Genomic DNA, 27882 nt, shown 5'->3' on the forward strand with positions numbered 1-27882 from the left:
AGCCCCCAGAAGCTCAGGGGTTTTAGGCATTAAATTACCGTCATATTAGAATTGAATATACTTTGTCAAAAAAGTGTGGGGGGGGGGGGGGGAGGGAGCTGGAAGCTCCCGATCTCCGCAGTTCCGCGGGCACTGACATGTAGGCACCTCAAGAAGCATATTTCTTGCCTGGCTGTAAATTTAGGAATTTGTCATTTTACAACAAACGCATAAAAAATGAATAATTTACTAAAAAATGAGGACAAATCTCGGAAAAATATGTCATTTCAGCATTACGTAAAACCACCGTAACGGTTATGGAATCAGAAACGAACCCCCTCCCCGATCAAGACGCCAGTGCCCCGCCCCCGATGATGCTGATCTACACTTTGTTGGCGGAAAATCGAAACTTCCCCTACCTTTCTTCTTTCTCTCTTTTTTTTCTCTTTCCCTTTCTCTCCACTTTTTCTTTTGTTGCCCCGGAAATTGGATAAATTACGTCGTCAGATATTTCGTTCAGCGGCTTGGGGGGAAGGAATTTTTTTTTTTTAACAACAAAAAATCTTTCCCCTTTTTTTCGTTCCCCAGGGGAGGGAGGGGGGGGGGGGGGACGGGCCCTTCTCCTGGTCCGCCACTGTGCAGCTCATCATGTTGTATTATTTTCTGTACCCCCCGATCTCTCACTTCTTTTTTTGTCATTGTCTACTCTCTATATTATGACCGTGTTCTTCTATCTTTGTCGTGTAAAGCATTGTCTTGTCCCTTTCTCGTCTCTGTTGGCATCCCCCTGTTTCTTTCCCCCATTTTGTAGTTCCTTTTTTAGTTACGGATTAGTTAATTTAATTCCTCATTATTCCGAAGTATCATTTGAGGTGTTCACACTTGTACAAGCATTGCTTTTTAGTGGACCCCTCTGTTTCCAACATGTATTTCTTACATTTGTTTTAAATGCTTATCATTGATTTGTAATGTTTTGTTGGAAACATGAATAAATTTAAAATTGAAATTGAAATTTAAGGGCGGCCATATTTTCACATCTATACAAGATTGCAGTGTCAGAAATTTTGCTAAGCTGTTCCCCAAAACGCATATACGCCCCTCCTCCATACCCCCGCCCCTGCCTCCCCCTCTCCCTCCCAACCCTAATTGACAGACGACGACTAATCAAAATGAAACACAAGGTTGCTAAGGTTGTAATTTATTGTATAATTTTCTACCAGGACAAAGAAGAGCAAAAAGAATAATTATAATTTTACAAATATAACATTTTCCACCAATTGTGATAAAAATATTCTGTGTACCATTATATCTCATATCATGATCTAGTAATAATAATATTTAATATAATACATTGGACGCTGAACACGATCACAACTAATTTCGAGAAATCAACTCAAGGGCACTTTCAATAGTATATTAATGTCCCATAGAAATCATATCCAGATTAGTAATGTTTGCACATTTCAAACGGTGAGGGACAAGGCTACTATTGAAGACAAAAATGCATTAAGTTGATTTTTCAGAAGACTTGGCAATCGTGTTGCTGATATACCTCTGATTTAAAGGCAAGTAAATTGGAGTGCATAGATTTTCCTTCAAACAACACATTAATCTGGTAATGTAAATCCTATACCGTACTAATCTTAAATGCTCCTAAGGGACCATGCCGAAATTTAAAGCATAGATATACTTGCTACCCTTACATGCCAATTTCATTTTTTTAAAATACATATTAAACGTGACTGTTTGCCTTATCACTAATGCACTGCTACATTATACAATCTGTTTTATCTGCCGGCATAAAAGCATACTTAATTGGTATTTAAATTACAAGTACTGATGGGTCAAAAACTAAAACTGAATTAAAAATAATCAAATTTTTTGCTTCCCTTGCCTTGGTGTGTTTCTCCATCTACTTAAGAAATTGTAATTATTACATCATTGCATGCATTTATTTCATTGCTAGTTTTCTTATTTCATATACAAGTAAATGTATAGTGATACATATCCATTTTTTTCTTGAGGATATTATAATGTACATAGTACATTATGTTCCAATCGTGCGACTCTACATCGCATGCCTGTGTAAGGGATCGGTCAGGGTCAAACAGACAAAAATTATAACAAATTTATGGTGTAACAAACATTCTTGGAAACAGACTTTTAGCCATTACAGTGCCATGGAGTTTTAAAACATGTTTTAAGGCTCGTCCAAATGTGACACAGCAAAACAGCAGTGTTTTCCTTTCTTTTTTTGCCGCAAAGTGTAATATACTTCACATTTATGTATCTTATAAAACAGAGCTCAGTGATTATGCACAAGTCCTTCATTTTATACATAAAAAAGCTGTGGCAGCTTTTCTATGGCGGTTTATTCATTCAACCTTCATGTATAAATTCTATCCTTTTGAACAGGATTTGACATCTCCATATCATTGTAAAGGGTTGTGGGAAAATTTGGAGTGCTTATCAGATAAGAAAAAAAAGAGGATCAACTTTCTTATGGATTTTTTAAGAAATAATCTTTCTTGAAGCATCAAAACAATTGTTGAGTTCTTGCAACAAATTGTGAGACCATATCATGCGTCAGGAGCCAGAAGGGCATTCACAGTGTTAAATGACATACAATGGAATATAACGCCCCTATGGCTCCAAACAGATGATATTAACTCTGTTGATTTCTATCTTCCTCTGTAAAGCATCATTAGATTGAAAAGTCTATTTTTTGTAAAGTCTATCATACTCATGTACAGGATAAAAGTAGATAAGAATCAATTCAATCAATTTAATTAGGCTTCTGTTCATTTATTCTCACCTCCAATAGGCAGATTTGAGTACTTCTGAACAAATGAAATATATATATATATATATAATGTTGCATTCTGATCATAAAAATGGTATATGCTCAGGCCATGTATACAACTCTATTGTACATTGTAGATATACATTGAACAATATACGTCTGACATAATCTTATTATCTATTTGAAGAGAAGAATTACTGTCTGTAATCAAAAATACTAAATTTCTGGTTATGTGCATCATAAAACATTGTACACCTTAACCACATTTATTATCAACCAACTAGCTTCAAGTAACTTTTATTATTGCCCTCACAAGGAAGCTCTATACTCTTCGAAAATACATCTGGCTTGCCATGAGTATTTACAAGCAAGTTACAAAAGTGCATTTATGAGAAAAATATAAAAGATACAGGGTTGATTGTATACAGCATGAATCGGAATGTTAAAACTACCAAAGTGATAACATTTGTATATTATCATTGAAGCCTGGCTAAGATAACTTATTGTAAAACAGCTGGATCTGTTAAAGGCAGAGATTACCATAGGCTTTAATTGCAAATGAACGACATGGCTGCAAAACGCTTTTATTTTTGTAGAAAGTCTATTTTTAATCGACAAGGAAAGATGGGATGTTGAGATGGGCATCAAGACAGGGTGCATAAAATAAGAGCAAATGTGAGTTGGGAAATTCCAATCAAATCTGTTTTCGCTAACATTATTAAATGATCATATCAATATATATTTTTTATTTACAGATGAAATAAATGCATAAAACAAAGTATATCAAGCCATGTGTTGTGCAGAATATTTTCTAAGGAATTGCCAAGTTGTGTTTTTCAGTGAATGTTATTTTCAGGAAGTTTTGATAGTTTGATTTGTATTGTGTTGGTCCACTAGACCCATTGACATTCACAGAACATTAACAGAACTCAAGACAAATGTTGAGATCTTGATTGGTCAATGATTTTTTTTCTAAAGCTTGCATACATTATGAATTACAACACAATTAGATTCAATGCTCATAAAACTGGGTAATCATATCGTAAATTAAATAAAAGCTGAAATCATCATAGCATGTATCTTTTTTGCTTTAAAAAATGACAGTACAATATTTAAAATAAAAATTACATCACTTACTTAAATCATATAAACATAACTAATACAAAATAGTACAATGTATAACAAAATTTGTCTAACAAGCTAACAATTTCTTGACAGATCATGATGTTCAAAATCCATCAAATGATTTATGAAATAATATGTCTTATTTGATTTAAGGACGAATGTACATATTTGAAATTCCACTATATTTTCTCATCAAATAAATTATAAAATCAGCACATATCTTCAAAGATCTTCTCTAAGACAAGAGGGTGGGATTAAAAATCTGATATATGAGGATCAGAGCCTATAATCTTTGGGAAACTTTTAATCGCTTACTTAACACTAAAATACGCTGCAAGTACGCGAGAGAGCAGTGAAGGCTCTGAGAGAAATCATAAAAGAAAGGTTCCCTATACAGCTGTAGTACTACAAAACCTTTAATAAAAAACAACATCCAGGAGAGCTGCATTTTGAAGCTAAAATTTCAGTGCAAAAACATTTAGAAACTCATTGCAAAAATTAATTAGTTGAATAATCAAAGGCATGGACAAAGGATGAAATAAAACAGACAGCATTGTGGAACAGACTAGCAAACTAAATGGATAACAGAGGCAATATAATCTTATGTAAATACAATTTGCCTGATCATACAAATTATTTCCTTTTTTTGTAGCAGCATTGATAAGCATGGTGTTTAAGATCACTGAGAAATGGAACTCGTGTTTCCAAGGATATCCCTCTATTCTCACAGAAAATCAATGCTGCTATAAAACAGAAATAATATATTCCTTCTGGAACCAGTGTTTTTTTTCTCCTAAATATTAATGCATTCTAAAGTCACGAGAGCACAAAAGGACATAGCGCATTTTAACAATAAAAATCAAGTTAATATAGATTCTCAAGATTTCTCATTTCAAATGGCAGGCACCAGTTTGTCTGTCTCCCCGATCGATGACCACGGCAGGCAGCAATCAGTGGCAGTGCTCGTTGATGTCGACGACGATGGCTTTTTTCCAACCGAAGATAAAGTAACCGGTGCCAGCGCCCATGACCACAGCGATGCAGAGATAGCCGTTGTAGGTCATGAAGATGAGCATAAGGAAATAGCTAAGGGTCACCTGGACGACATGCAGGAGTGTTTGGATGACGTGTCCCCAACTCAGTAACTGCGCTCTGGATAGAAAAGTCACAAGAAGGATAGATTTAAAGGATTAATATTAAATACAGCAGAAGTGTCGTGGTCAAGTGGTTTATTAAGGACTTGACTTGGAAATCAAAGGTTGTGGTTCGATCCCGACATGGCACTAATGTCCTTTGGCAAGGCATTATTCTTCATTTGCCGCACTTGACCCAGTTGAGGTAAATGGATACCTGGCAGGAATTAATCCCTTGAAATGCTGGAGCGCTGTAATGGCAGCTAGGCTAAAGCGGGGGTAATAATTAATGCGCCTCGGAATAGAATTTCTAGATACCGGTAGATGGCGCTATAGAAATACCTATTATTATTATTATTATTATTATTAATAAGAACTAATCATTTTTTATATAAACCTTTTCCAAACTCCATGGTCAAATTGCTTTAAAGGTAATACAAAGTTATGGTATGGGGTCATGAATTTGGTTCAAATTAACATATTGGAAGCATATGCGATCCTACAATATTCAGTGATCTTTGTCGTGATTGAAACCGAGTCTAAAGTGATGAAAATTTAAATAATAAGCTCTTTATGTTGTATAGCTCCCTCTCAAGGTCAAGATATTGATATAGCTATAAAACAATGTTTCTTGACTAAAATCGACCGATTTGCTATTCCCGTTTGGAAATTATATATCACAACTGCATATTCTGAGATTTTCATGGTCGCAGCTATCATTTTATGGCCGTAGGCGCTATTTGAAATTTATAAAAATTTACTAGGAGCACCGGTAAATTTTGATATTCATTATATCTCGAAAGCAGAAGTGTTTTACGGGCTAATTTGTTTAGTGCTTATAATACATCCTCAGGGGCATCCAAATATATCACAATTGTAAGAAATCACTATCTAGCCAATTTTCAAAATTTGCCAAAACTTTGTATTACCTTTAACGTGTATTATTATTATTCAAGGTATCCATAAGGCATACCTGCCAACATTTGAAAATAAGAATTAGGAATTTCTAGCAGGAATCGCACGGCCTTACCATGGCCATGTATGCAGTGGCAGTGTAACTGGCACTGTATACGTGGTAAATCTGTACAAAAAAGCGAATAACAAATTTGGATCTTGATCGTGCAGCCATTCAATACACACAATACGCAAACTTTCAAATCACGGTCCTAAAAATCCGGAAAATCAGAATATTTTGGATAATTTGTAAGGGTTGGCAGGTATGCATAAGGTATGGGACACATTGTTTCATAGGGAAAATAGATTCTTTATGATCATTATTATCATTATGAGGCATTATAAATCATCTAATAAGCTGACATTGCAAGACTGGCTTTGTCAGTCTTGTGGTCTGTGGCCATCAAAAACTTAGTTCAGTTCAGATCAATTTATTAATTCTTCTCAAGCATAAAAACAATATTATAATATATACAAAAATGGCAAATATACATAGTAAGAGAAAAAACAGAAACTACAATCTTACTCTCCTGCATTGTGGGTTTCCGTCAAGAACGTCTCACTGCCCTTTGAGATTTGTTGCGAGTGGTAGCGGACATTGACCACGGATCGACGAAGGAGCAGCTCACGGCCGACCTTTAACCCCTCGTAGAACATGGCCAAGACGAACACAGCAATGCAGGACCCGATTAGACCTGCACATACAGATAGAGGAATAGGTTTTATAGAGGAATTAAAGTCGGTGACAAATTGCTGAATGTTGTTAATTAATCCCACCAACAGTTTTGCAAGTCTGATTTTGGATCATCATTTTTAATGGTGATGATTGTTAAAAACGTAAAATAATACATGCATATTAGAGATCAGTCTTTTCAGCGAGAATTTAATTACTCCACTTTAAGTGAAATATGGTCTTACAGCACCCCAAAATCTAATCAGTTAATTAGCTCTGCAAGATACATAAATGACCCAAGTCTGGTGGGAATCCATCAATCGGTTCTTGAGATAACGAGAACGGGACATACAGACAGATGGACCTACGGACGGACAACCAGACAAAATAATGCCTCCGACTACTCGGAGTAGCGGAGGCATAATTACATCACTTCAAATGGCCAAGAATCAGTCGGAATGGAGTCGGTTTGGAGTCAGTCTGGCAGTGTCATTGAGGTATATAACAAAGACAATCACGAAAGAGGCTAATCCTTCATTTTTTTCTCGAAATTTTCACATTTTGATGTCAGGTAACTAACAGATTTGGGAAATACCTCAAACATCAGAGCAGTGCCAGGGAAAAAAATATTAAAAAAATTACGTGGTCTACTTTTCAAGCTTGCTTGAATGAAAATAACATTCTTTAATTTGTATTGCTTTTAACTCTATGCAAATTATTTTTTTTGCTCTTGAATGACTTTCAGGGGCTTTTTCTGGCATTCAAGGGGCTCAATCGCCCCAAGCCCTCATGTATTTTGTCCCTGCAGAGCACTTTACATAAACAACTCTCTTACCTCCTACACTGTTCACAGCCCATTGCTCAAAGAGGATAGTAACTTTCGTTGAAAGATAGAAAGTCATCTGCATCATCTGTGTAAAAAAACAAAAAAAGGGCAATATTATAAAACTGTTCGCTATTAAAACAACTATTACCCTCCCCTTTTAAACTGCGCTCTACGGGGCTTCTAAGATTCCATCTTATAAGGAAAGATACTTAACAGATAGATTATGTCCACTTTGTGATTGTTTGGAGGACATGCAATGTAATTTGGACCACCACAACTCTTTAGTAGACAGAGCACTGAAGTGCTTCCAATTTGACAGGCCTAAAACTTTTAACTGCACCCAAACCTTGAAAAACTTCTGAAGAACCCTAATGCCTAGGTCACATTTACTCTACGTCTTGGCCGTACGCACCCGAAATCGAGAGATACTTGCGGCGGCCTCAGGGTCACCCTTGGGAGTATCCCTATCTTTACAGGCCCTACGGGTCGCCGTGGGATTACAATGCAGGGTTATAACTGTTTTCATTTCCAGTTTTGCCAAGGTGCGATTTTATTTTTGAATTTCAACTGTTGTAATGCAGGATAAATGGAGGGTACACTTTAAATGATATTTAACATATCCATCAGCTGTGGTGCTTTATGTCATCAAAGGTATAGGATTAGGGTTAGGATTGGGTTAAAGGTAAAGACAAGTATTGGAAATGCCCCAATTTCAAAAAATGAAATGGAAGCTCTCATTACCAATCATGTGAAAGAATATGATTTGACTAATACATGATGATAACAAATTTGCCGGGAAACCACCTACTAATTCATATATTTGGTAAATTTGTTTCTCTCATGGTCTGTGAGAGATATAGGGTAGTCTCATATACATCTTTTTGTGTATAGTGCTTGTAACTTTACGAAGAATGGGCCAAATTTCTTATCATTTTGATGATTCCAGAACCTTGCAGATGCTAGATGCTAGATGATCAACCTTTTCGGATCGATTCCACAACGTTTCTTTCACAATGCAATCGCATGACCATAACTGGTCTTTACCTTTAAGGATTGGGTTAGGGTAAGCAAAGCGTTTGGTCCAGGGCTTAAGTTGGGAATTTGATTAGTGTAGAAAATTGCCCAGGAGCACCTGTCACAGGAGCATGTGATGTGTCTTACGACCGTTACGCGTATGGTTTGTTATAATCTCTACAAAATTCCTAAAACCCCTGAGCTTCTGGAGGCTCCGCCCCCTGGACCCCATGCCAATAAGTTACCTGCCAGTGTCACAAATAAGGTATAATTACATGTATGCATATCTGCGGATAATTTGATGTATAAACCCCTGAGCTTCTGAAGGAAAAATGTGTAAAAACACATTAATTTTACCTTTTTTTGGAGATAGCCCCCCCCCCCCCCCTGGGGCTCAAGGGAGGGGGGGGGGGGGGGTTGTGATTTTTCAAATTTTCGAGGGCCAAAAAAAAAAAAAATTAGTGCTTACTAACCCCCCCCCCCCCCCCCCCAACTGAGCGAAATATGGGCTGGCACGATTTTCAAATTTCAGCACACTAAATTTCAAATTGATTTCAAATTTGGGCCCCCACCCCGAAGAAATCCTGGATCCGCGCCTGGAGGGAGGGGGGGGGGGGGGGGTGTTGCATTATGCTGGTCATGCCAGTTAGGGTTAGGGTTGGGGTTAGGGTTAGGGTTGGGTTATGGTTTGAGCAAATGTTGCAGAGTAAAAGTTGGATCACTGTCATACCATATCCATGTCGTGGTCTGTATGTGTACCGTTGCTCGGGTGGATATGTTCGGTCATTCCGGTCATCCCGGATGGCATCGTGTGATGACCGTGCCCATTGGTCATCCCGGCTGGCATTGTGTGATGACCGTGCCCACCGGTCATCATTTCGTCAGTTGTCTGGATAAAGACAAAAGAAACTTGCTGTCAAGATGAATATCGATACAAAATCAGTTGAAAATAAATGATTCTGTGAAAAGTCTGAAACTTTGGATCCTCAGCCATTGTACTTCATCAGGAATACATATAGCACCGCAACGTGGCAGTGAGCCAAGCATGACGTACTAAGAATACTAGTGTAACAAGGAAAAAGTTAGTAATTAAGGAGAGTTATAGTAAAGAGAGAAGAAAGAAGGGAAGAAGGGGAAAAGAGAGATATGAAGGGGGGGGGGTAGGGGAAAACAGAAAACAGAAAACAAGAGAAGAGGGAGAAAGTGAAAGCAATAAAAGAAGAACAGGAGAGAAAGATAAACTAAGATCAAAAGAAGCTAATGAAAAGGTAAAAAGAGAGAGGGGAGGGGAAGAGAAAGAAAGAGGGAAAGAGAAAATGAACACGAGAGAAGAGAGACACAAAAGAAGAAAAAAAAGAAGTAAAGAAAGAAAGAGGACAGAGAAATATTGACATAGAGTGTACATGTACCGTACATTGAATAGTGACATATTACATATACATGAATGTATGCATAGTATATATACTTTTTTTTAGGCTAAGAGTGTACTTCATATAATTGTGGACCCAAATGGAATACCCCGTATTACAACTCATAGGTGTGCTGTATTTTTTCAATACTTAAACTGGTTTCATGTTAAGCCTAATCTACATGTTAATGTAAAGTGGAGTTTAACAAAGGATGCTAAACAAAAAAAGCTTTTAATCTACAATGTACTAGTAGTTCAAAACATATACCATGATGAAATGTATTGACCATGTCTGTTTCTAAAAGTTAGCTCCGACCTTGTCTGTTATAAATTTAGTAGCTCTATTATGATGACCTCCCCTACAGCCGCAAAAAGCCATTATGAAGGTGTCATCGTATTGTCATTGTATCCGTTTTACGGAGTCTCTTCCTCTTGTTTTGTTTTATCTAGTCTTTCTGTTTCCTCCTTTGGGTAAAACACCCCAAACTTTACTTCACTATGCACAGAGTACATGCACAACTACATAGTTTGTCTATGTTATTGCGTATTAGTTGACTGAAAGGAAAGCGAGTGAGTACAATGAACGAGGAAGAAGTGCGTTCGTTCATTCCCTACCTGTTAAAATACTTTCTCTTAAGGGTACAAATCAACAAGTTCATTCCCAGCTGTATACCAGACATGCATTTGGCACAAGAGATATGTAGTATTGGCATCAAATATATGTGCAGTATACTGTATAGTATTGGTATGTGTACTATATCTGCCAACTTTCCAAGAAAGAATGTACATGTTGTACCCGTAGATGTATATGGAATATGCAGAGCTGAACTCACGACTTGAACAAATTTGATTGCGTACGTGACTTGCAGGGGAAGTTGGAAGGGTTCCATACGTTCAATGAAGCCAGGCACTGGTCATGTTTGTGAAAATATCACAATATCATATTAGTCAGATCTTCTCTCTAAAAATGCCTTTAAGGTAAAGACCAGTATTGGAAACGCCCCAATTTCAAAAAATGAAATGGAAGCTCTCATTACCAATCATGTGAAAGAATATGTTTTGACTAATACATGATGATAAAAAATTTGCCAGGAAACCACCTACTAATTCATATATTTGGTAAATTTGTTTCTCTCATGGTCTGTGAGAGATATAGGGTAGTCCCATATACATCTTTCTGTGTATAGTGCTTGTAACTTTACGAAGAATGGGCCAAATTTCTTATCATTTTGATGATTCCAGAACCTTGCAGATGCTAGATGCTAGATGATCAACCTTTTCTGATCGATTCCACAACGTTTCTTTCACAATGCAATCGCATGACCATAACTGGTCTTTATCTTTAAGGTACATGTAATTATTTCTATCCCATGACAAAGCTTTGGACTTGTCTTTGTATCATCCTAATGGATACCAGAAGAATTTGTTTTCTTTCTGAAATACAGCCTTTGAAACTTGGAGGGGGAGGGGTTCTTTAAGACTGATGTTTAAAGCATAGAAAATGGAACACAAATACCCCATCCTCTTGCTTGTACTGCATGAGAGCAAGCTATTGTGATGAAAGGGAAACCTGTTCTTCTCCCCTCCCCCCCCCCCCTTCCCTCCCTCCAGCCATATCTCTATTCACACAAACACAGGCCTATGCTATTGAACTCAAATTCAGCACAAATAAATAATCTTTAGCATATTCTACCATTTATGCTTAAAAAAAGTACACATGCATGAAAAGGACCCCTTTAAATATTCGCTTGAAAGAAAAGGTTACAAAAGTGCAAGGAGTTTTGATGAGAAGAACAGATAATTTGGGTCCTGTTTATGTGAGCCTTTAACAGGGCTCCACACTAACTTAGGGAAGGAAGGAGGTTTGGATTTAGATTTTTAAGTCTGTAATAGAACAAGCCCAATGTCAACAACAAAATGTTGTAATTTTTGGGGTCCGGACCAAAATGTTGGGCCCAAATGTGTCCCGGGCCGGGCGCCTGTTATTGTTGAGCCCAGCCTAAATGTACGCTACACATGTTGCCTGCATGCCTGTATACTCTATGAAAGTAAAGCCTGTACTACCGGTATATGAAAGATTAATCAAAACTTGCGGTTCAAAGTTAGACATCACAGTACCTTTTCAATATAGAATTACATAAAGCTTGTTTCCATTTGTACCTTATTTCCATTCAATTCCAATTCCAATTGTATTCTCAAATGGAACTTCACTTTGCCAACATTACACATATGACTCATCACTGCTTTAAATACCGTATTTGCCGGCGTAAAGGCCGCACCGCCGTATAGGCCGCACCCCCGATTTTGGCATTTAAAAAAAAAAAAAAAAAAAAAAAAAAAAAAAAAATCTTTTTTTTTTTTTTTTTTTGGTTGTTGTTGTTGTTTTGTTGCCGAAAACCCACGCGGGGAAGGACCTTCATTTAACATCGAGGTGCAGTTAAAGGCGCTGATTTGTGCTTGTAAACTTGTCACAAAATAATAGTAACAATGTCGTTTTTAGAAGAATGTGTAAGATCATTAATGTGAATTAAAAACAAAAGAGTACTAGGTCCTAGGACAGTACCTTGTGGTACACCATTTGTTATATAAAAAAAATTGAGGAATTATTATTATAAACTACATATTGAGATCTATTAGAAAGATTACTTTCAAACCAAGATGACAGACAAATTTTAGTGTTGTTGTAGTTTCCGAGTGGTGAGTCAACAATGATTACTGAGCTGGGAGACATTGCCAGGCATAGCGCCATAAATCAAAACTAAAAAAAAATAAATAAAAAAAAAAAAAAAAAAAAAAAAAAAAAAAAAAAAAAAAAATCTTTTTTTTTACTCTTTCGCCGCATAGGCCGCACCCCGACTTTTTGATATTTTTTCTTCCAAAAATACTGCGGCCTATACGCCGGCAAATATGGTAGATATACAGTAATAGAACATAAACATTGTTAAATTTTACATGGCTTTTTAGTTGGCTTGAATAATCAATTTGTTAGAAAAAAAAAAAGAAAAAAAAATTAAATGGATAAACAAACAAGCATCAAAAACAAATAATTCAATGACATTTCTGAATTTCCTTGGAGTTCCTTCTCGTACATGTACATGTACATGTACAGTGTACCTGTACATTGTACATTAGGTCTGAAATATGATTGCATGAATGAAGGTCATGATTTTCAGAAGTTGGAGGTGAATATGCCTAACACAATATTTTTTATAGCAATTATTATAATAACAGTGAAAATTACATGTACATGTATACACGTATCCAGGCAGATGTTTATAAGGCCCGCTCACACGAATAAAATTACATTAGCATATAATGCAGTAACAAAATTTATTGTATCTGTAATATATTCACAGAGGCCTTTTCTGCAGCAACTACATTTTGTCACTTCTACATGTACATGCCCTTCACTTTAATACATGTAGCATGTTCAGACTTGAGAAGATGATACTAAACTAATATTGAATAAAGATTGTGCTTGTATTGTGAAAGGGTGTGTACATGTACACCTGGGCCCTGTCTTATAATGAGTTGCAAACTTGCAATCGATCCAAATCAATTGCAAGTTTGCTATCTCTTTATATGTACATACATGAAGGTGCGATTGATATCTATCAAAACTTATTTGCTTTAATATTCTATAAGATGGGGCCAAAATGTACATGTACATGTACACACCGGTCAACAAGGTTATACCGGTATACAGCAACGGCACCCTGATTGAGTTTTTGATTGAGATGATGCTTGAATATTTTGCTGTACGCCTTTCAGACTAGAATTTAATCCTAGTTATCATAAAAAATATTTTTGTTTGTCTGAAGAGGGATTGAAGGCTTTGAAGCCTACATTTAAGATGGTTTTATTTTGGCTCGGTGGTTGTTCGAGGGGGTTTTCCGCACCATGTGTGAAGGGGTCTAATGAAGCTATGCTGCTGGTATGTAGGTGTACAATTTGTATCCTTCAGTGGAATGAAAGAGAAACATCCGGTCGAACAGATGCCAACTTACTTTTTGACTCATCAGGTCTCATGGATGTAATCAGAAATACTGTGCAGCGCCAGAACAGAAAAGATTCTTCATCATTTAGCATTATAACAGTTTCTACAGGTCTAGAGATAGATGTCACTCCCAATTCGTTTTTGTTTTTAACTGAAAAGTTCTTAAAATTAGTATATATCCTCTTTCTTTCTTTGCCAACTGCCTATCCCATAACTTTCTCTTTCTCAGTAAGTTTAGTGTTAATCCTTGTTATACAAGAGACATACCCAAGTATTTTCACTGGAAGGAAGGAGGGAGGGGGGGGGGGGGGGCTTAATTTAAATGCTTTAGACATATGGACAATATGCCCAGGTACATGTATATCAGAATCACAAAGAAAAATTTGAATAATGAAGGGGGAGGGGTAGGTATGGAAACTTTAGGGTCTGTCTGTATGGACCCCTCAAAATATCTTAAAATTTAGCGGCCAAGTGCACCAAACCCGTTTTAGTGTTAATTGGGACTGTAGTAGAGTCTGAGTAATCGAGACTACAAGTGCATGTACATCCACATTTTCAAATTACATCACACAAGGCCCGTCTTCACTATCTCGAGATTGCCAAATATCCAGCTATTTGAACTATCCCGATCGCAAACTATCCAGCTATTTGCGTCTTCATTAGAACGAAGTAGCAAATTAGCTGGATAGTTGGTCGGGATAATATCCCAAGATATCTCGGTCTAGTTTGCAAAATATCCCACTATTTCCGAACCAGCGGGATAGTTTGCGACCGTCTTCATTAGACCGAAGTCCGGAGTCAAATATCCCGATCCCATCATGCACAATGATTTCCGGTTCGCACATGCGATCTATACCGCTCAGCGCGCTAGTACAACCACTGACCTCGAGTAAGCACGGAAAACCGCAAACTAGACTGAGATATCTTGGGATATTATCCCGACCAACTATCCAGCTAATTTGCTACTTCGTTCTAATGAAGACGCAAATTAGCTGGATAGTTTGCGATCGGGATAGTTCAAATAGCTGGATATTTGGCAATCTCGAGATAGTGCAGACACGCCTACAGAAGCCATGTGATGAACCAAGCATTTCTGCAATATTTACATACTGGATTAGCCAATCCTCACATGGAAGCTCAAGCTTCTTTTTTTTTAGCTGGACTTTTTTCTTTCATTTTATATGGATTCCTTCCAATATTAAAAGCATAATATTTGTCTCAACCCGGGAACTGTACTTGTACTTTGTACAATTCATTTTCTCAACATAGACAAATAGAGTATAGACTTTGAAGATGTAATTCAAAGCAAACATTCTAAAATCAGGTCATTCAACTGTTACATGTCAAATTCACTTCATCAATCAATGTCATCTTTGTATTGACATTCATATAAAAATTGATTGCCTAACTAAATAAAAAAATGTTTCATAACTTGAGCTACATGTTCACACGGGACCATCATAACTTTGGACTTTAAAGTATTTAACAATCACCAAAAACATAATCTGTTCTGTACGTATTTTCATAGTTCCATGTCGTAATACTAAATGATGTACATGTATATATATACAAAGTACACCTGTATGAGCTCCTTGCAGATTTTGCAAGTTTAAACACACTCATCATTACCATAAAAGCAACTTATGAGTAGATTACTTGACTCTGCCGTACTCTCCCTTGCAAGGAACTCAACACCAACTTGGGTTCTGTGTAAGCAGTTTTATGTCATTATTTCTTCAGACTCCTTATCTGTAAGCCCATAGAAAGAGGGTTTCAGTTTTTGAAGTTGACTTTACACATTCTAGCTGTTACCAATTTATTTTTTTAGGCGATTGGTACATCTAAGTTAGTGAAACTTTCATGTTATAAACATTATCCACTAACAATGATGAGGATTCAAACAGGAAAGAAACGATTAGTGTCCAAAGTTTTAAACTACAAGCCCTGCGAGCAGTCATTTTCAACTACAGGCTGCCATAACCTGAAAGTTCTCAGAGTCCCTAACAACAAGATAACTTGAGGTTTGAAACCAGAACCCAAACTTAAAATGTGAAATGTTATGTAAATCTCACTTTATTTTTTGGTCCTAAATATGTGACATAAGTCTATTTGTTTTATTATCTCTCCCTACATGTCTGTCAATCAAATATGATGACTTAATTAAATGAATACATGTACATGTGTAGTGTGTACATTGTACACAGGTCATCATGTCTTTCATAAATGAAAGATAAAGAAATTATTTCTCTTTCAAGACCTCTGTAACTCAAATACGTTTATCAGCAATTATCATCAATGATAATGTTTTTAAATGGGTGGATATTGCCACCATTAAACTTTAAACTGGACTTCAATATTTCTTTCTTGTAACAATACTAGTCTAAACAATACCATCAAGTATATGTTTCCTTGCATGTGTACCAGGAAGTAGTCCAACTGTAATCTCTGCAATCAATTTCTAAAATAATGATTCCAGACTCTGTTCTTTGCACATTTTTAAAATTGATTTTTTTTCCCCCCATTCAAATTTCATATGGTATCTCCAAAGACAGTGAAAAGAAATTCACACTTCGATAAGTAATTTGAAATCAATGTACCATGGCATGATATGCTCTGCATATTTGTTTTACATTATTACATTCTGTTGGGAGAGAACATTACATTCTCTCAAGAACATCTCCGCACCCATCTCCATTATTGACAGAAATATGTGTACAATGGAAATCAAATATCATGTCCCTCATCTAGGCACTTACAATGTACAGGTACGTGTTCAAATGTTCATCTTTTAGGTGGACCTTGGAAAACACTATGAATATGACAGACAATGAAAGCGGACAAAATATACAGTTCCTCAGGTAAACAAAGGGACATCCCTTCACTGCTATTATGTAAAAATGTGTAGAACAAGTGTCACATGCATATTCACCTGTTCTACACATTTTTACATAATAGCAGTGGAGGGATGTCCCTTTGTCTACCTGAGGAACTGTATATTTTGTCCGCTTTCATTGTCTGTCATGTTCATAGTGGAAGCAATCATGATTTTAAACAATACCACTGCATAGAATGTAGCCTAACAATGGTACATGTACATGTACATGCAGGTAATTCATCAGATACCATACAAGAACACATACAGGTGTAGCTACTTAAAAATTGTTTGAGATGGTAAAACTTAGAAACCATCATATAAGTCATTTCTTGTAACAATACTATCAAGTATGTTTCCTTGCATGTGTACCAGGAGGTAGTACACCTGTAATCCCTGCAATCAATATCCATAAAATCAAGGTATCTCCAAAGACATTGAAAAGAAATTCACACTTCAATAAGTAATTTGAAATCAATGTACCATGGCATGATTCGCTCTGTATATTTTTTTACATTATTGCATTATGTTGGATAAGAACAATACATTTTGTCCAGAACATCTCCGCACCCATCTCCATTATTGACAAAAAAATACATAAAACTGTACATTGGAAATCAAATATCTGTGTCCCTCATCAAGGCACTTACAATGTTTGGTACGTTTTCAAATGTTCATTTATTAGGCAGACCTTGGAAAAGCAATCATGATTTTTTAAACAATACCACCACATAAAATGTAGCCTTTCTTGGTAAACAATGGTAGGTAATTCATCACATACCATACAAGTACACACTGTACTGTAGCTACTTAAAATGTTTGAGATGGTAACTTAGAAACTATCATACACATGTACATGTAAGTCTATCAATTAAAAAAGCATTTGCTGTTATGAGCAAAAGAATATGTATTTGTTTATCAAAGTATGTGAAATGCTTTGGTAAGCCATCCCCTCCCCCTCTAAACAAAAAATGAAGAAAAAATAGAGAAATATATATAACGAATAGGCCTTAAATAGAAAATTATAAATAAAGAGAATTTTCTTTTGCTTTCTGTACGAAATACAAATTACATGTTGTAGATACATGTACATGTATGAACAATTCTAAGCTTGTTTTTACCAACTTTTGTAGTAATTTTTAGTTTAAGTGAAATATTGAATATCGAAATTGGAGCTGGAAAAAAGCTGTAATTTGGACTAGGATTCATGTGAGAATTCTAATATGTACCCAAATCAGGAGACAACAGTGTGTGTGCTAACTTTGAGGTTGCAAGGCTTAGAAATTAGTGAAGCCATCATGTCTTCGAGCTTCTTTCGATTGTTTACACATTAATTCATTTAAAAAATAAGGAGGGACATAATAATAATAGATTAAATTTCTATAGCACTTAATACAACTTGTTTCTATTAAAGCACTTACAGTTTACACGGTAATTTGTTTAATAAATATAAAAGTGAAAAGTGCTATAGTGACAAATAACAAGTATTGACTGGAAGATATCAAATTGACACATTTACATTCTTTAACTAAGATTACAAGCATCTAGTCCAATACAAACTACCCCGCGAAGTGTAGCAAAAATGAAGCATACAAATTGACAAGAAACAATTCTATTACATTCAAAAGATATATACCGTAGTGAAAAAGCACCAAAGTAATTGCAAAAACACACATTCTTAAAGCAGTCAGGACAAAACATTATGAAGCATACACAGTTAACAAGAAACAATTACGTTAAAAAAGTTTATCACATTGTTCAGTTACAGTTAATATCGATTCAAAATTTATATAAGACACGGGCAGTCTTTAAAACTGATAACAAAAATGCTGTTCCAAACATACAAACAATGGTATTTGCTTAACGAGTTCAAAAGGTCTTGATTTTTTCAATGCAAACAAAAAGTCAATAGCACCTATCATAATTGAAACTTGAATAACAGATAATAATTTGCGCAGTAGCAAAGTCACAACGAAGGGGTACAGCAGGGACTTGGGATACAAGTCCCTGGGTACAGCTTGGTACCACAAGATATGTCGCCTTTTGATTGACATAAAGGCTCGAGATTAGTTGGAGCCTCGGAGGGGAGGGTTAATCATATGATTTCATGGAATGCGGAAGTTTTACATACATGTACATGTAAATCAGTTCAGTTGGTACCAGACACGGGCAGTCTTTAAAAACTTAATCAAAATTGATGTTCCTGACAAACAAACAATGAGATTAGCTTAATGAGTTCAAAAGGTCTCAAATCTTATAAAGTCAACGCAAAGACGATAGCACCCATTATTGGTCACACTTAAATAATAAACAGAAACAGATAATCATAGTCACAATAACGATAACGCATAGTCAAAATAAAGAGGTACAGGATGGTACCACAAGATCATCTTTTACATAAAGGCATTTAGTTGGAGGGTTATTAAATTATGGAATATGGAAGTTGTATAATATGCAATGCACTTTGTAACTTGGGCTAAATTATATAGAAACTTGTTGAAGCAATAAATTGAATGGTCAAAAGAACATAAAAATGAAATTGGGAACAATGTACCAGTGAAAAGTAAATCCACCTTTTTGTATTTACTTTACATGATGAGCAAGAAGTTCATGTGTACACAAAGAAGCAAAAAAACACAATAGCTTTGTGAGCTGTAACCATGCAAAAAAAACTGCAGTACTGAACCCAAATAAAACTGGTTTCCATATTGTTTGTACAAACGAGAAAAATAGTACAGAAAAAGGGCCTTTTCATTAGCCCAAACAAGGTTGAGCTACAGTATTACATCGTAGACCCAAAAGTCCTTCTTATGCTACGGTCACAAAGGTTCGTATGAACGAAAATTTCATACGAATCTCCTTTTTTCCACTGTCTGAAAATCGTTTGTACGGTGTTCGTAACCGTTCGTAATGGCATTTGTGACCGAGGCTTTAACGACTTAAGATAAAAAAGCCTGATTTTGAAGTCCTCTATTTCTTTTAGTCCCAGTAAAGCAATGCCTCACTTGATCAAGGAATTAGCTTGAGTTTCATTATCAGCATGGGCTCAGTGTGTCTTCAGCAGGTCTATACCAGTGAATAAACCCTCATACATATGTACATGTACATGTACATTGTGTAATTTGTAAAAGAACAGACCATTTCATGAACAAGTACTAGTTCATTTCAGTACACTGTACAGTATGTACTGTACATGTAGCTCCAGCTAAAATCCGGACAGTAAAAGTGTGAAATAGATCATCACTGCAACTGAGCTTGAGCTACACATCGTAATAAACACTGAATACAAAAATAACAGACTAATGAAAACAGGGCCTATTGAGAGAGAGAGAGAGAGAGAGAGAGAGAGAGAGAGAGAGAGATCACAAGACAGTTGGAAGCACTTTGGATTCATAGCTATCCTTCCTTCCTGTCTACTGACTTTCAATGTCAAAAGAAACATGGCCATTCTCTAAATTTAGTTTTGTTTCAAAGCATACATGTATTACATCTACATGTAGCCTATATTTTCATTCCCATACAAATACAAAGTACAATTTTAGGTTTTTAGCCTCATTGCTTGCACTGATCTACTGTACCTTTTTGAGCTACAAAAATGTTTTTCGACTTTCATTTGCATATTTGGTACTGAATAGGACTTTAGAAAGTTGTCTTATTTCAAGCTCTTTTTTTTTCTTCTTTGGTCTAAATTCACGGTAAAGTGTGAAGCCTGGAGGATACATGTAAATGCCGGTATTTATAATAAAACATGAAATTACCAGCATCACAGATTACTCACATCTACATGTACATGTAGTTCAATTTAATAATAGTGAGGGTAAAAAAGAGGAAAACAAAATACCAGTGAGTAGCCACAATAAATCACGGCCCCAACACCCCCACTCACTCAGAAAAGGTTGCCATTGTACTTAAAGAAATCTTAATGATATTATTGAAATATGATACTTGTGTGAAATCATTTTACCTATAAACAACATGATTAACCACAATCAACCAAAGTGTTAGGAATTCATGGAAACATGAAATCTATTTGGTTTCCACATTTGAGACAACCATTGTTTCTCAATCCAAATATTATTTACATACAAAGTCATGTATTTCAATAGTCTTTGTCTTGTTAAATAACACTTCACTGTTCTGTGCCTGCTGGTAAGTCTATTGTTGTCAGTTTCTTAGCATTTCAAAGCCACAAACTACCCCCTACATTTAGAGTTTTATGGTTCAATCTGACTTTACCACCTTACAGATCACCGAGAGTTTTCGCCATATTCAGTTTTGACCTCTGACCTCTGCAGTGCATCTGCCCCATAGCCTCTAAATCAGAACTGCAGCGAAAGTCACCAGATGACCCCAAATTTCCCAGTAATTCATTTACAAGAGTATCTGGTGCTTGTACAATGCATTGTACAATGTACATGCCAGAGAACTTATATTATTGGATGCTTTTGGGCAAATGTATATGAACTGTATGTACAGAATACAGACCTATTTTCAAGTGGTTTTCCATTCCTTGTAAAAATGTTATGTTTAGCTCATGCATACATGTACATGTAATGGACTATTAGTTTCATGAGAACATTTTATACCGGTACTTGTAGGAGGGTAATAAAGTAGCATTTATAAGATGGAAATGTAGTGGAACGAAAAGACAAATATTGGCAAACTATTCATGGGATATGTACTGTACATGTACATAAACTTACGTGAAACTTACGTAAAACTTAATAGTTCTTCCTCTTCCTAAAATGTAACATTAATTAATTTCATGTCATCTCTATTCTCTAGTGAAAATTTAAACAGAATCATGTATGTATCCAACACCAATGTAATACCAGTATCTAAAAAAAATGTAAATATTATTTACTTGGCATTTGTCTATATAATCATTTCTAGTATCTGATTATAACTTGAAAGTTTGAAACTGGATTTCAAAAGAAGATTTGACTTACCGGTAGTTGATTTTAAAATAAACTTTTGCAATTTTGCGTAACACTTACATGTAACTCTGATCTTTTTATTCAGGGATACTATCCCTGAACTTACAGCAAGCATACAGTACATTGTACCACCTGTATTATTATTAAGACAATTAGTTTATATCTACATTATTTCACCACAGCCAGGCATCAATTAAAATCATAGTTCAAGGCAAGGGAAACACAAATCACAGTCTATAGACAGGTGGTTGCTAAAGCAGTTTTAAAAAGTAATAGTACATGAGATTTGTAAGGCACTAAATCCACTTGAAAGCTATAATTGCTCAAGACACACAGGTGAAAAAAAAAACGAAAAAGAAATGAAACAAAGGAAGTTTAATTGTATTCTTTTGAGGTATGGTAATGAAATCATTTACATGTATATTGGCACATTTCACCCATTTATAATATTGATACAAATATCACCAAACAAAACATACATGTATTTACATTGTAGTTGGGCAGGGGGTTGCTATAGCAGGTTTTGTTGTATTATATTTATTTTATGGCGCATGTTATGGACATTTGCATTAATTGCATTGGCACCCATACCTACATGTATATATTCAAAACCCCTGAAACAATACACCGCTTGCCAACCGTCTAGGTAAATATTAATCTATCACAAACATTACTAAAAAGAACATGGCCCATTAGCTCATAGGGAAACACATACAACTGTACAGTCTACATGTAGTCTACATCAGGGACTCTCAAACTTTTTCCTTGACGTCCAGATGTGATTTCCATAAAAGCTTAAGAGGTCCAAAACAATGGGCAAATTTAGTTTACTTAATCACTTTTTTCTATTAACAATGTACATATAAGTTTGTGATATTACACATACATGTACGTGTCTTTACAAGTACCGGTATCCAAATTTCAAGAGTTTTAAAGACAGTCAAAAGTTTTTGTATGCATATGTAGGAATCTCAGTGGGAAAAGTAGCATTGTTTCCCAGCAATAAGCTGCTTAAACCAGTTAACATTGTCACAAATGGAGTGATTGGAAAACTAAATATTTTCTCAGGAAATAAAAAAGTGCTCATTATCCCCCTCGACCTCAAAGTTGGCAACCCTGAGACCCCCCCCCCTTAAAAAAAGCGTACAGGCTTGATTTGACTTATACATGTACAGTATGTGACTTGATGCCAATATAAATACATGTAATAAAGTACAGTGTAGTCAGTATTGATAACATGGAAAAACAAATTACATGTAAATACCAGGGCAAGACTTTATAGATGCCAAGTATTGTCGCTCTTAATGATCATAACACAAAATCAAAACAATAAATAGTGGTTTATAGTACTTTAGAGAGTCAAACTGGATGCACTTTCAACGAAGATGGCAATGCTCATTTACACCTCAAACATGTTTATTGTTCATGAGTGAAATAGTTAAATTATCTCATGAGGTGTAATATGCAGGGCATCATTCTATTATTGAAAAAAAGCAATTTAAAGCGTATGTCTTTCAAATAATTTAATTACTAAATGAAAAACACTGGATATCTGTTTAACCAAACAAATATCAGTATCACTATAGCAGTAGAAAGACTGCATTTAATCATTTTATTATGATTTGAGGTGAAATCTTATGGGGCTAGTGGCTCAATCAAAAGTGCATCTAATTTTAATAAATTTCAAATAGCGTCTACGGTTGTACAATGCTAGCTGCAACCATGAAAATCTCATAATATGTAATTGTGATTAATTTTCAAACGGGAATAGCTACCATAAATCTCTGTGTATAAGACGCACCTTTGGAAAAAACGCGGGAAGGACTTTCATTTAACATCGAGGTGCAGTTGAAGGCGACGATTTGTGCTTGTGAACTTGTCACAAATAAGAGTAACAATGTCGTTTTTAGAAGAACGTGTAAGATCATTAAAGGTAATACAAAGTTTTTGGAAGTTTTGAAAATTGGGTGGATAGTGATTCTTTACAACTTTGATATTTGGATGCCCCTGTGGATGTATTATAAGCACTGGAAAAAAATTTAAAAAATAAGCCCCTAAAACACTTCTGTTTTCGAGAAAAATTGAATATAACAATTTACCGGTGCTCCCGGTAAATTTTGATAGGTGTCAAATAGCGCCTACGGCCGTACAATGGTAGCTGCGACCATGAAATTCTCAGAATATGTACAGTAGTTTATATATAATTTCCAAAAAGGAATAGCTAATTGGTCGATTTTAGTCAAGCAAAATTGTTTTATAGCTTAATTAATATCATGACCTTGAGAGGGAGCTACCGTTATTCAATTTATTATACAGCTATAGTTTATTTTACAATTTCATAACTTTAGACTCGATTTAAAGCGCGACAACGATCACTGAATATTGTAGGATCGCATATGCTTCCAATATGTTCATTTGAACCAATTTCATGACCCCATACCAATACCTTGTACTACCTTTAATGTACATTAAAAACAGTAGAGTACCTAGGATAGAACCGTGTGGTACGCCATGTGTAATAGAAGAAAAATTTGAGGAATTATTATTACAAACTACATATTGAGATCTATTTAAATAGAAAGATTACTTTCAAACCAAGATGACAGACAAATTTGAGTGTTGTTGTACAACAAGTGGTGAGTCAACACACCTATTACTGAGCTGGGAGACATTGCCAGGCATAGCGCCAGGTGGAGGGGCATTTATAAAAACTTAATTTTTTTTTTTTTTGTACCTGTGTATAAGACGCACCCCCGACTTTCAATATTTTTTCGGCGGCGAAAAATTTTGTCTCATGATACACAGAGATTTACGGTAATCGGTCGATTTTAGTAAAGAAACATTGTTTTATAGCTTAATTAATATATTAACCTTGAGAGGGAGCTATACAACATAAAGAGTTTATTATTTACAATTTCATCACTTTAGACTCGATTTCAACCGCGAAAACGATCACTGAATATTGTAGGATCGCATATACTTCCAATATGTTCATTTGAACCAAATTCATGACCCCATACCAAAACTTTGTATTACCTTTAAAATATTTACTGTACAGATGGAAAGAGGAATATAAAATCAGCTAATGACAGTATTTTCTTTGGAATTTGAATTGGGAGCAAAATTATAAAATAAAAATATTGACAAAAGAATGGCAAATTGTACAGTCTTTTGCATCCATGCCAAAAAGAAAAAATAGGACATGTCGACAAGTGTCTGAAAATGTTTGAGAAAAGATGTCATCAAATTTGTAAGTAAAAAATTATACCAACGCATATTTTGCCTGCAATTTATGTCTTTTCTTACTTCTGATGGATCGCTTTTCAGGGGGGGGGGGGCAAATCCCAAATAAACTCTTGCACAAGAAGGTTAATTTTTTTTATGACTGCTTCTACACTCTTACCACATTTGATCCGACATCAAATATTTATTTAGATATCGCCAGAATTCTTCTGTCAATTCATTTTCTGGTCGCACCTTTTATTCTCACACTTTTGCCGTCCATATATTGGTACTTGGTAGTATCTGTGATTTTTTTCTACATAAATTCATGTGGAATATGAGATTTAGAATCATTGGTCGACTATCACACTCCTAAATTTTTGTGAAAATGCATATACATGTATGCATGAGCTTTTATTTGGACACCCCATCCGGCATCCCCATCAATCCGTCATCAATTTTAAAATTAATTCTTTAACTGATCGACCGATAGTAAACTAGGGGTCTATAATTATTGCTTCTGATTTTAGTGAATGAAACACACATTAACCATGTTAACAGTTCAACGCCCAATACCGAGTGTCAAATCACAAAGTCTGAGACTAAATTGAGTCGAAAGAAAGTCGAGAGAATAGACACAGAAAACACGCACGCAAATATAAACACCTGGGACCACAAACAAAATTACAAAACGAACATTGCAATAACAAATGTAACAGCATATGGGCATTGCAAATCAAAATAGTGTATTATGATATCTCATTATCTTACCATATTCATGGGATCCATAATGTGCTGTATTGTTGATAAAAGCGATCCGTCCGCTGCTCTGCACGAAACCCTGGAAAGAGAATGATTGATGTGCACGGTCACCGGTCCTGTGAAAGAAATAATAGGATGTGCAGCTAGCTCATCAGACACCTCCGATGACGTCACAATGTACTTTACATAAATTATTGTAGTCTTGAATGCAGAACGTTTCGGACCATGTAGGTCTACTATTGAGGACAATAAATACTTGTCTTTATTCAGTCTTTGTTTCTGTTTTACAATCCTTTAACTATAGCTTTAAGGAGGTTTACACCACACAGAAACACTATCCGTATGATATTGAGGAATTGTACGCAAGCCAAGCTAAAGAATTGAGGGAAACGGCTCTCGAAGTCGAACACTCCCGGAACACTCTAATGGAAAAAATGAAGAAAAAAAGAAAAAAAATCAAAAAATGTTTGTTGTAATCTTAGGGCTACCCCATTTTTGCTCTTGCTTTTATTCACAGTGCAGTTAACCCCTGACTCAAAGTCATTGAACAATGAATGTCAAGTTCGTGAACATTGAATTAAACAAATATCCAAATATGAACATAATCCTAGACTACTCAAATTTGAATAGATAAAACACGATAAACGAGGGACGAACGAGAGGGACACTTACGAGAATCTATTCAAATTTCATTCTGTCAGTGATTTCAAGGTCATATGGATGTTAATTGATATTTAGTTTGAATATACGATACTATATTTGACTTGAATTATAGTCCATTGACGAGTTTAAGGGTTTAAATAAAAAATAAAAAAAAATAAAAAAAATCATTTATTAGCTAAATGAAGAAAAAAAAAACACGGAATCGGGTGTTCATGACGGTGACAGGGTACGCCTCACATCTTCAAGATAAGTATAAAAGAAAATTATCAAGTGGAAAATTTGGCTGCGTGTGGCATCCAATGAAGTTGAATTCAGTACTGAGGGGTGACGAAGGAGGAAATAATCAAGAACCTTTCCTTCTAGGAAATAGTTGTTTTCTTTTCTTTTGTAAAGTTTCTTTAGTGACGTAACCAAAGAAGTAAGAATACTGTAAGCAGGAAATGGAAGGGGCTCCTTATTTATTTAGGAGAAGTTTGCTAGCTAGTTACCCATTAACTACCGAATTATCATATTCTTAAAAGCTTTAATACAGGGACCACCCGGTACCAGTTGTTATTGATTAAAAATTAGAACAAAAATTGAAAAAAAGATTATCGTGGCGTTACCAGCGTAGGTTGGATCAGGGATTTAAAACACCTCCCTGGTTAGATCCTGCTAACGCCCCCGCCCCCTCTGTATTGATGACGAACAAACAGGTTCACTGCGTTATACATGTAGGTTTGAACAAGTTCTGTACAAAGTCAGTCTGCCCTGGCCCTGGGCCCGTTTATAGAGAAATTTTTGCTCTAGGCACCTTATCCTCACAGCAACAGCAACAATAATTATGGTATTAGTGGCCGCCTCGGGAGAAATATATATATTATTTTAATATTGGATTTCCCTGCAAAAATATTTGATTACTATTGTAATAAGTGCATCGATCGAGCTATTCGATCATTGTACTTGACTTTATTTGATTTATGGTGTGTATTGGATCCTCTTTGCTTCAATTCTTTCCGGCTCTGTCTCTCTCTCTCTCTCTCTCTCTTTTTCTCTATCATTCACTCCTTGGGGATCTAGTGGGTGCATTGAATGTATTTTTAAAATTCTTTACATGATTTATATTGCCTATGTTTGGAGAATGTTGGGATGAGCTTTATTTTTTTTACCCACTATTTCAATGTTTCATCGTATGTGAAGTAACCTTGAGTCAGCCTTTCTCCTGTCCACATTATTATATTTCTCTTTTAGTTTACCTATTGATAATTCTTTTCTTTATTCTTTAAAGAAAGTTCATCATCAATCTTGAATCACGACTTTGCTGCCTTAAGTACACGACGAAAGCACTGAATTAAAACATTTATGCAATCATTTTTTGGGGGTACTTCATCGAAAAATGAGTTTATACTGTCTCGCGTATAAACGTGAGAGGGAGACATGCTGAAATGGGGAAAAGGGCCATCAAGTTTCAACTTTACACGTTGATCACCTTTCACGCTCCACTGAAGATGTAAAGCTGGATATGACTCACATTC

General features: G+C 35.6%; 1 protein-coding gene across 1 annotated transcript; it reads right to left on the minus strand.

Annotated features, from left to right (window-relative positions):
• Positions 1–1161: 1161 nt before the first annotated feature.
• On the minus strand, positions 1162–25848 carry LOC580143 (high affinity copper uptake protein 1). The gene is made up of 5 exons (XM_780215.5): positions 25715–25848; positions 9238–9396; positions 7503–7578; positions 6521–6689; positions 1162–5059 (listed from the first exon to the last, which is right to left on the minus strand). The coding sequence occupies exons 1-5, from the start codon at positions 25730–25732 to the stop codon at positions 4858–4860; spliced, it is 624 nt and encodes a 207-aa protein (XP_785308.1). The 5' UTR covers positions 25733–25848; the 3' UTR covers positions 1162–4857.
• Positions 25849–27882: the final 2034 nt, after the last annotated feature.

Source organism: Strongylocentrotus purpuratus, unplaced genomic scaffold (genome assembly GCF_000002235.5).
Source record: "Strongylocentrotus purpuratus isolate Spur 01 unplaced genomic scaffold, Spur_5.0 spur5_scaffold_4, whole genome shotgun sequence".
Taxonomy (NCBI): Eukaryota; Metazoa; Echinodermata; class Echinoidea; order Camarodonta; family Strongylocentrotidae; genus Strongylocentrotus; species Strongylocentrotus purpuratus.